The 10919-nt window shown below is 59.1% G+C and overlaps 1 protein-coding gene across 1 annotated transcript; it reads left to right on the top strand.

Annotated features, from left to right (window-relative positions):
• The first annotated feature begins 7315 nt into the window (after positions 1–7315).
• Positions 7316–9714, top strand: OLIG2 (oligodendrocyte transcription factor 2). Its single transcript, XM_069549250.1, has one exon. It carries the CDS (start codon positions 7316–7318, stop codon positions 8306–8308), a length of 993 nt encoding a protein of 330 aa, XP_069405351.1. The 3' UTR covers positions 8309–9714.
• The last annotated feature ends 1205 nt before the right edge of the window (positions 9715–10919 follow it).

Here is a 10919-nt window from a genome sequence, read left to right as displayed (position 1 = left end):
ACCTCTGATGCTAGGTTATTTTTGTCTTTTGTGGTATGTGGAAACTCCAGAGAAATTTTCTGGGTCTGACTGTCTTACCACCGACATGGACTTGGATCTACTGAGCCCGTCTGGGGCCTGTCCCTTGCTCTGGGTCCCCGGGGGTGCAAAGCGAGCTGGGGCACAGTGAGGACCTGCAGGGACTTGCCCTGCTTTGAGGAAGCCAGACCCTCACTGCAGTAGAGTGGACCCTGACAGGGAGCAGAGAGAGAGCTCTGGGTGCTCTAGGGGCTCAAGAAGAGGGTGATCGCCTGGAAGGGTGGCACAAGATGAGATGGACAGGAATGTGGGGGAAGATGAGGGGAAAGCAGAGCCCACCAGGTGCTCCAGGTCCTGAGAGGGTGAGAAGGGAAGGAGGAGCGGCCAGTGGAGGCCAAGTCTACCCGGCAGTTGGCCTTGAACTCCCAACCTGAGGATCCTGAAGGCAGTGGGGAGATACAATGCTGCTACATCTTCCATGATAACAAGGCAGGCCAGGCCATCCATCGGGTGGGTGCTCAGAGCAGGGCTCAGGCCCTGTATCCTCTGCACTTGGAGCTCAGAGGCACGCCACACCCTCCAGCCTGCAGCTCCGCACCCAGACCACACTCAAGCTATGCAGGCATGGGGAGACTGGGGAGCGCGTGCACTTTCTGTCCCATTTCCAGAACCTGGCCTTACAGACTTGTCACCTGTAGCCTAGAAGAGTGTCTCCCACGCTCAGAAACCCCGCTGCCTCCTCCACTGTAAGGTCTTGGCCCCAGGCAGGGTCAGGGGCTTCCTGGTCTGTTTTGTCCATGTCACTCTGTACCTGCATGGAGCATACCCCACCTCGGGACTCACTCTCCAGATTAATCTCTCTGTTCAGCCCATCCTCACCTTCCAGATGAACCTCAGTGGGGAGAGAAGGAGATGCCTAGTATCTCAAGGATGGCAGGAGAGAGTGGCTGGAGGGGTAGGACCGGGCCACGGAGGCCCCCGGGACTGGGGACCTGGGGGCCCAGGGCTGCACTCAGCCTCTGCCCTGATCTTCAGTCTTCAGTCTCTTCATTTGTAAAATGGGATCAAGGTGCCTTCTAAACGCCGAAGGGCTGCTGGCAGAGCTCGGGTGAAATCGCAGTTTGTAAGCTAAGACCTGTGAAAGTTGGTTCCAGGTCACCTCTCAGTTCAGATTCCAACTTTACTCCGCTGTAAATTGGGGAGGCGTGTTGACATCAATGTCAGGTCTTCTTAGGAGCAGGTGATGGTCACGGACTTGATGGGGAGGGGGTGCCCCAGATGTAGGGACTGACTGGAAGGAAAGGGTTTTTAGTTTGGGGTTTTGTTTGACAGTTTTTTTGTTTGTTGTTGTTTGCCTTTAGCTGATACCCAAGGGTGAGCCAGGCCTGGGCAGAGGTCCTTCATTTCTCAAACCCTCACAGTCCCTCAAACAGTATTAGCAGAAGAGAGAAATCACAAAGGGAAGGTATCGTCCAACCTTCCCACTCCCTCCTCAAAGCTTACAGCAGACACACACACTTAGAGATCACAGGTAGCTTCTAGAAACCCATTTTAGGAACCATAACCCGAGGCCAAGAGCAGACAAGGCAAGATCCCACAACCTCAGATCCCTAAATTATGGATGCCCAGCACCGCGTTGTCTCCATCACCGTGCTGTCTTCCTGGACGCGCCCCTCTGCTTAGGGGGCCTTGAACAAATGCCCACATCCCTCTGAGGGTCAGTTTCCCCATCTGTAAAATGGGAGTAAGTACTCCTCCCTCCTAGGGTCAGGGAGAGATTAAATGAGATGAAGTCTACCCAAGACCCACTAGGCACAGCTTGCTGCTGCTGCTGCTGCTAAGTCACTTCAGTCGTGTCCGACTCTGTACAACCCCACAGACGGCAGCCCACCAGGCTCCCCCATCCCTGGGATTCTCCAGGCAGGAACACTGGAGTGGGTTGCCATTTCCTTCTCCAATGCATGAAAGTGAAAAGTGAAAGTGAAGTCGCTCAGTCGTGCCCGATTCTTAGCGACCCTATGGACTGCAGCCCACCAGGCTCCTCTAGGTCACCTCTAAGTGGTCATTCTCTTGTGGCTCAACTGCTAAAGAATCTGCCTGCAATGCAGGAGACCTGGGTTCTATCCCAGGGTTGGGAAGATCCCCTGGAGAAGGGAAAGGCTACCCACTCCAGTAGTCTGGCCTGGAGAATTCCATGAAGTGTATAGTCCATGGGGTCGCAAAGAGTTGGACACAACTGAGCGACTTTCACATTCACAGTTGGTCATTAGGTGGAAGTCTTTCCACCTGTTATTCTAAATGCTCCCATATCCCCAGCAATCCAGATTACAGACCTCCTGGTTTACTGTGTAAACCGAAAACATACATAGGCACCGTCCTTATACAAGAATGTTACCAGCTTGGTTTCACACCAGCCCACCTGCATATCTGCATGTGAAGTGTTCCAAAGTATTTACCAAGCCCCCTCCATGTGTCAGGCCTTGGGCTGGGGTCTGGGGGCTGGGGCCGGACACCAGAGATGACCTTGGATGACTGCGGTAGCTGAGTCTCAGTTGCTCAGTCGTGTCCGGCTCTTTGCGACCCCGAGGATGTAGCCCTCCAGGCTCCTCTGTCCATGGGGATTCTCCAGGCAAGAATACTGGAGTGGGTTGCCACACCCTCCTCCAGGGGATCTTCCCAATCCAAGGGTCGAGCCCGGGTCTCCTGCCCTGCAGGCGGGATTCTTTACCCTCTGAGCCACCAGGGACGCCCAGAGTCTTGCAAGGAAGACAGGATTTGTTTGCAGAGTTCTGCCTCCTAAGCGGTCTGATCGCTCACGTTTGGGCGCCAAACGCTGGCGTTGCGCATCCCTTCTGGTTTCCGGACCAGGAGCGATGGCTGAAATGCTTTTTTCTTTTCTTTCCGGGAGCCTGGCCTCCCACCGCCAGCCCCAGTCCGCCTGGCGCAAGGGCGCCGCTCTCCTTGGCAGCCGGGCGGATTCGCTGCCTGAATGTGCTCAGGAACTCGGAGAGATGGGCAAGGCGAGAACAGGCCAGAAAGGCCCGGGAGGAACCCGGGAAGCCGTGGGAGGTCTGCTTCTTTGCAGCCCCCGCGCCAGCCCGCCCTGGCCCGTTTGGCACAAGCGCCTCCCGGGCCGCCAGGCGGCTGAGCAAAGGCCGGCCCCTCCACGCACCCGGTCTTTTGTGGGAGCAAAACACAAAAGAGAGGGGGAAAAAATACGTCTTCCGTTTCGACGGAGGAGGCCGACAGCGCCAGGACGCTTGGGCCAGCCAGGAACTCCCGGAGCCCGGCCCATTAGCCCCGGCAAAGGAGCACTCCATTTCGCGGGAAGGGGCTGTGCACGCGCGGGTGGGAACCGCGGTGCCGGGGACACTCCCGGGACTCGCACACCGGGCGCCAGGCGCAAGACCTGGACAAGGGCCGGGACGCCCTAGGACCCACAGGAGGGCAAGCGCCAGTGGCCGACTCTAGTTTCTGATTACTCCTGGAGGGCGTGGGAGGACTCGGAGACACACTCGGGAGAGTTTGGCGACCGACCAGCCCCAGGGCTAAAGAAACCCGGAGGACACAGACCGCCCCCACCTACCCCCCCACCCCCCCGCCGCCCCCGAGCAACTCCCTGGCAACCGGAGGGTGGGATCCTCCATGGGGATGTTGGGGAAAGGGTCCGCAGCGCTGACCTGCCAGCCCAAGCTCCGGGAGTGCGCAGTAAGAACCGCGAGGCGCCGCTGCACCGGCCCGGAACGGCTACCACTGCCTCGGGTCGGTGGCGCGGGACCGGAGCCCAGAGCATCCTTACGCGCGTCCACGCGGGAATCTGGCTAATAAGCCAGCTCTCCTGACTCCGGACTGTGCCTTCCCAGGCTCTAAACTCGCGCCGTGCCAGGAGGGGCCCCTCGAGTTTCGCCCCTGCTTCCGACTCCAGGCTCTGGAGCCAGCGTGTAAAGAACCGCGGACTCGCGCGGACCCGGGCGCAAGGACCGTCGCCCGTGGCAAGCCACGAAAGAAGGAACCGGGGCTCCAGGACACGTGCCACCGGCTGGACTAACCTCAGCGACTGCGACCCAGGCGCGCACTCGTTGAGCCTGCTGGTGTTTGTGAGATACAAACTGGCGCGCTCACAGGTCCACGCCCCGGCTGGGGGTCCGCAGCGCACACCCCCCCAAGAATGTCATTACCGGTGGCCCGGGATGCCCAAAGGAATGATACACAAATACCCCAGCTCTGCAATCTCCAGTTCCCCATCCCCACTCCCTGCGTTCTTCCAAGTGACAGATTCGCCTAATTGAACCGTTGTGGGTCATCCTCTGGAACCGTTGGATGGCACATCTCCACGCTTCAGTTCTTCATGTTTTAAATACCTATTTAACGGATGGCTGCAGAGCCAGCTGGGAAACAGGCGGATTGAAAAATAACGCCCCAGAAGACACGAGCTGGGGGCAAGGGGGAGAGCCCGCCTGGCTTTTTGGTGTAGAAGGGACTGGAGCAAACTGAAGGGACCCCCAAACTGGGAGCAATAACCTGAGGTTTTGTTGGTTTATTTCTAACTTTGCTGCTTGAAGGTGAATTACTACTAGCCAAATTTGTTTGTCTGTTGTTGTGTGTTTTAAACCGTGCATACAAATTAAAAGGTCCCAAATAATGCAGATAACCAAGAGGCTGATAACACCCCCTTGGAGAGAGGGCTGGGGCCGAGTCCCTGCGGCTGCAGTGTAAAGCACTACTAGGGTCCTGGATTTGAAGAAACAAACCTCTGTGCTCAAAATGTATGGCTGTGAGAAATTCAACTAGGAGAAAATGTCCGAGGTTAGGGAGACAGGGCCCCTACTATAAAGTAACCACCAGAGCCCCCATCTGCAGTTCAGGCAGAGGTGCGCAGTAAAGGGTTGAGTTTTTTGTTTTGTTTTGTTTTGTTTCCCTGTAGGCTTGCTACAGACACAGTCCCTCGATTTTCCCATCTGTAAAATGGGTGGAGGCGTCGGTACCACAGAACCACTTCAGTTGGGCGCTTCTGCAGATAGGATTTAGTTCCTCAGAGGTCAAGGATTTCCAGGTTTGGGAGCCAGGCTGCGATTGGTAAAACGCCATGGATCTCGGCCCCAACGGGTTGGATCCCGCGGTCTGGCCCGTGGTGTGAAGTCTTGGCCCAGGATTGAGACGGATTGAGACTTCTTTCTGCAGACAAGCCAGCTTTGCCCCTCTACGCCACGGCGTGGTGACCGCCACAAAGATGGTGCAGAAAATACAGTCCTCTGGTTCCCGATGCTGCGAAAGGATGCCTGACCCTGGGCTCAACTCTCCGCCTGCATTAACGCGGTTTCTCAGTGCAAACGCCTCGTCCCGGTGTCTGCGCCATCGTCAACTTTACGAAGAAGGTTATTTCTTTAAAAACCCCGTCCCGGTAGAGGGTCCCGTCTTGCCTTCCCCGCCTTCCTTCTCGCCAGGCTCGGCGCCCAGCTGGGGGCGCTACTGGCCGCTTGCCGAGCTGCAGCCGCCGCCACCTCTTAGAGGCGCGCTTCGAGTGCAAATAAAGCAGGAGTTTCGTCCCTGGTTATCGTGCACATTTGGGGCTCAAAATGCCCACGTGCTGATGAAACCCACGAAGTGGAAACAGGTGGCGAGAACGAACACACACACACACACGGGTGTCGGAAGGGAGGAGACTCCAGCTCAGTTTCCAAGTAGCCAGGGTTATCTGCGAAGATCCGAACCCAAGATCCGAACGCCTTGGGCACCGGGTTAATTCGTGCGCACAGCACCCGCCCCCCACCGCCGCCCCCCGCGCACCTCCTTCTCCAGCCTGACTCTGCGTTCCCGCATTTTAATAGAAATTTGACAGTGTCCCCTATCTCCCTCGATCCCAGCCGCGGCGCTCTGCATTTCCCCCGCGAGCCCGCCCTCTTCCTCGGGCTTTGCCTCTCACTCGCCCTCTCGGGGTCCATGCTGCAGTCCCCCCGGTAAGACTCTCCCGGCCGTGGGCGCCCATTGGCTGAGCGCTGGGAGGAGGCGTGTGCCCGGCCCGGCGAGTTTCATTGAGCGGAATTAGCCCGGATGACATCAGCTTCCCACTCCCCCCACCCACCCCCACCCCGGGCCAGCCCAGCTCATTGGCGCGGCGGCCCCTCCAAGACCCGCACATTGTTCCCCGCCCCCGCCGCGGCCACCGCCGCCGTCGCCGCCGCCACCCGGCTATAAAAACCCTCCGAGCGGGGAAAGGTGCGGATGCTCATTATAGACCGACGCGACATCGGCTCCGGTTCTCTGCCACAGTCTTGGGGACCGAGCTCCTCTAACCGCATCCGCAGTAAGTGCGCCCGCCCCGCTCCCCCAACCCCCCGCCCCAAGCAACTCCAGCCTACACCCCAGGGACAGAGGCCCCTCACTTCGGCTGCGCCCCGGGGAGCTCCGCTAAAGTGGATCCAGACCCCTTCCCTGCCCGCCAGTTCTCCCGAGCGGCTTGGCTGCCCTAGCCCTTCCCATGCTCACCGCACCACCCCTTTTGCCTCAAAGCGAGAAATCGGGGCCACAATAGAGGTCTTCCGCCCCAGCCCCAGTCAGCTGGGCGAGCCCCCGGCCCGCCCCTGGCGCAGCGCGTGGAGTCTGGGCTCCGTGGCGGGCGCTGGCTGCCGGTCTGTGAGCGTGCGTTTGCTGAGCGGTGTCGATGGCGATAAGGTGGATGCGTTTGAGGAACCAAATAAATACTTCTCTATTTAGATCTCCACCCTTCCCAAAGAAAAACCCTCACTTGACACTTTCTTAGTGTGTTAGTCGCTCAGTCGTGTCCGACTCATTGCGACCCTATGGACTGTAGCCTGCCAAGCTCCTCTGTCCGTGGCATTTTCCAGGCGAGAATACTGGAGTGGGTTACCATCGCCTTCTCCAGGGGATCTTCCCGTTTGAGTCACCAGGGAAGACCTCATTCCTAGCAGAAGGCATAAAAACCGTAGAATGCCAGCTTCCCAGAGGAGAGCTCCATCCTCCCGGGATTAAACAACCTGTGGATGAGAGCGGCGGGGAGGCGGTAGGGAGGGAAAGAGCGGTGACTTAAGCTTACCTGCAAGCCAAGACCAGAAACAGGAGGTGGACCCGAAGAGAACGGCCACCAGCGCCTGGACCCCGCGCTGCGGTGCAGGCGGGAGCAGCTTTTCTCTCTCACTGACCTCAGCGCCTCTCGATCTCGGTTTCGATCTCCCGTCTCTTTCGTGTTTCTCTCCTCTCTCCGCAGTAGGCGTCCTGGAAGCTCTGAGGACCCAGGGAGGGGAGGACCCCGCGAAGGCTGCGACGATCCCTCGGGGCCATGGACTCGGACGCCAGCCTGGTGTCTAGCAGGCCGTCGTCGCCGGAGCCCGATGACCTTTTCCTGCCGGCCCGGAGCAAGGGCAGCGGGGGCGGCGGCTTCACGGGGGGCACCGTGTCGTCGTCCACGCCGAGCGACTGCCCGCCGGATCTGAACGCCGAGCTGCGCGGCGCCATGGGCGCGGCGGGCGCGCACCCGGGGGACAAGCTGGGCGGCGGCGGCGGCGGCGGTGGCTTCAAGTCATCCTCGTCCAGCACCTCTTCGTCCACGTCGTCGGCGGCCGCGTCGTCCACCAAGAAGGACAAGAAACAGATGACGGAGCCCGAGCTGCAGCAGCTGCGCCTCAAGATCAACAGCCGCGAGCGCAAGCGGATGCACGACCTCAACATCGCCATGGACGGGCTGCGCGAGGTCATGCCGTACGCGCACGGCCCGTCGGTGCGCAAGCTCTCCAAGATCGCCACGCTGCTGCTGGCGCGCAACTACATCCTCATGCTCACCAACTCGCTGGAGGAGATGAAGCGACTGGTGAGCGAGATCTACGGAGGCCACCACGCCGGCTTCCACCCGTCGGCCTGCGGCGGCCTGGCGCACTCGGCGCCCCTGCCCGCCGCCACGGCTCATCCGGCGGCCGCGGCGCACGCGGCGCACCACCCGGCCGTGCACCATCCCATCCTGCCTCCGGCCGCCGCGGCCGCCGCCGCCGCTGCGGCCGCCGCCGCGGTGTCCAGCGCCTCCCTGCCCGGCTCCGGGTTGTCGTCGGTCGGCTCCATTCGGCCCCCTCACGGCCTGCTCAAGTCTCCGGCGGCGGCGGCGGCGGCGGCGGCGGCCCCGCTTGGGGGCGGGGGCGGCAGCGGCGGGGGCACTGGCGGCTTCCAGCACTGGGGCGGCATGCCCTGCCCCTGCAGCATGTGCCAGGTGCCCCCGCCGCACCACCACGTGTCGGCCATGGGCGCGGGCAGCCTGCCGCGCCTCACCTCGGACGCCAAGTGAGCGGGCCTGGGGGCAGGCGCGTTCTGGCGAGCCGGGAGGGTGGGAGCCCCGAGGCTGCGTGGGGGGGAGGAGCCAGGACCCGCCGGCGCTGCGGCCTGGGAACTCAGTCCCAAGGAGGAGCGCCGTGCCGTGAGCGGGGGGTGGGGGGCGAAGGTGAGGACTCCAGTACCCGGGTCCGCTGCAGCGGAGGCGTGCGCTGAACCATGGGCAGTGAGAGGTTGCATTTGCTCTGGGACTTGGTTCAACCCTCTCTGGCTTTAAACAGCAGCGCTGCTCCCTTGGACATACTTTTATAAGAAGGCGCAGCTACCCGCATCCAGTCGTTCAACCCTCCCTCCCCTGACCCCTCCCCTCAGAACCCCAGAAGAGAGGTGACTCTAAAAACTGCTTTCCCTATGAACTCGGCCTCACTCGGCCCGGGCAGCACTTCGTAGTACCGAGGAGGAAGGCAAGGAGGGGAGCGTTGGGGGCTTCCTCGCCTCTCCGGGCGGGTAGGAGACTCTGGAGCCACAGTCCAGAAGCCGCCGTCCGGACTCGCCCTCAAGGGTCGTCCCCGGCCCAGGGCTCGGGCTACGAGTTAGTATTCGGCACCAGAAGCACTTACGGTCGCGTCCAGTCTCCGTATCTGGATAAACCCACAGCGGTCTCGGACTGCTCCTCCCTGTTGCTTCTGATTGGTTTGGGTTTGTGGTTTTCAAAGGAATCTGCCGACTTTCGTTTTTCAACAGTGCGATCAAGCTTTATAGACAGTCAGAATAGAACCACTTGTGGATGGTTATAACCTACAACTGTCGACTTTGGGTGCGGGTGGTTTTTGGTTTTTTTTTTTTTAGTTATTTTAAAATAGAATTTCCCTCCCTCCCCCTTTTTTCCTTCTCGGAGCACAAAGTGATTTGGTTTCCTACCTGGCTGGGGACAGTCATTTAAGGTACCCGAAGATTTGACAGAACTCAAAGGATGTTGCTGTGAATATAGTTTGGGTTATTTGGGAGTTCTGTTGACTTTTTAGTTTTATTTTTCTTTCTTCTCTTTGGGATATGTAAATAGATCAATAATGAGGTAAGTGCGTGCTGCTAAGCTGATTGCTCACGTGACTGCCACTTCCCCTACCCTCCCCAGTCTAAGCCGGGTTTCTTCTATATTGGTTTCTTTTTGCCAGCTTAACACAAATGACAGACTCTTTCCACGTGCTTTCTCCCTCCGCGCTAACCGCCTCGGCTTGCAGAGTTGCAATATGGGCTTCACAGCGTCGGCCAAGTAACATCCATCCCCTCTCCGATCGCTGCCCCTTGCAGAGAGTGTATCATCTGTTTTATTTTTGTAAAAAGATAAAAGTGCTAAATAATATTTATTACTTGTTTGGTTGCAAAAAAAATGAAATAAATGACCGAGTGTTGAGATTTTAAATAAAATTGAGTAAGTCGGGTGTTTTCCAGCCTTGTGGAAGGAGGTGCCGGAAGCCGTCTGGGAAAAGCGGGCGGCCGGACTCCATCCTTCTGGTCTGGATTTGGGGACCGCTCCGCTGGTTTTGTCCTAGAGAAAGATTGAGAGGGTTGTTGGCCCATTTTTATCCCCCCTAACAAACATTCTCTTTAAAACACGTTCTGAGCACCTCCTCGGCGTGCTCCTCCTCACCTGTTTTTATTTTCATTTTCTGACGCCTAACCCGTAACTCCTTTTCTATTGGGTTGAGAATTAGGTTCGTTGAAAGTGAAAATTTTTCCTCCGTGCAGCGCCGAACTTTGGGCCTCCCGGGTGAGACCCGTGCCTCCGGCTGGGAGTCCGGGCTCTTAGGTCCCCGCGTCCTGAAGCGATTCCGTTTTCTCTCTGCTGACAGGCGGTCGTCCACCCGCATCCGTCTGCGGACCAGCGACGCGAGGCCCCCTCGGCCCGGCATCGCCATGTGGTTCCCGGCAGAGCGCTGCGGGCGCTTGTGGCGCGGGTTCCACTAACCCTTCTCTCCCTTCCCTGCTCTACGCACGACCCTCCCCCGGCTCCATCCCCGCCGGCCTTGAACTGCAAAAAGTCAGGTGCTGGGAACTGCCTGCCGGGAGCGAGGCTGTCGCCTGCCGCGCTTTGGTCTAGTGCTTTCTAATCCTGACTCCCGCCTCTGTTTTCTCGCTGCTATCGGGTTCCTCAAAATCCAAAACTGCAAGGCAAATTTAGAACGTGGCTCTTAAGAGAAGATTTGGGGATAAAAGGTAAAAAGGCTTCGGCCTTTCCCGATCAAGGAAGAGGAGAGAACGTTTTGCCACCTTCCAGTCCTCCGGCTCACAGCAGAGCGCGCATCCGGAACGCTACGAAGTGCGGACGTGGTTGATGGTCCCCCGCCCCAGGCCCACTCGCTCACGATACCTTTGGTGGCCACCGGTGGAAGGTCCCAGCGCCTAGAGCACCTGGGGCGGAGGTTTCCCTGGTTGGAACCTCCCCGCAAGCCCCGTTTCTTGAGATCGTTCCCGATCGCCCCTGAGCCGGGCTCGCGAGGACTGGTCGTTCAGGGGAGGGAGGCTGGTCCCATCTCCTCGCTGCTGGACGGGTAGTTTTATGGGTTCGCCAGCAGATACTGTCAGGCGACTGGCCTCTTTTAAGAGCCGGCGCCCCCAGGGATCAG

Source organism: Ovis canadensis, chromosome 1 (assembly GCF_042477335.2).
Source record: "Ovis canadensis isolate MfBH-ARS-UI-01 breed Bighorn chromosome 1, ARS-UI_OviCan_v2, whole genome shotgun sequence".
NCBI lineage: Eukaryota > Metazoa > Chordata > Mammalia > Artiodactyla > Bovidae > Ovis > Ovis canadensis.
The sequence above is the reverse complement of the archived record's forward strand: the minus strand, read 5'-3'. Positions and strand labels throughout refer to the sequence as shown.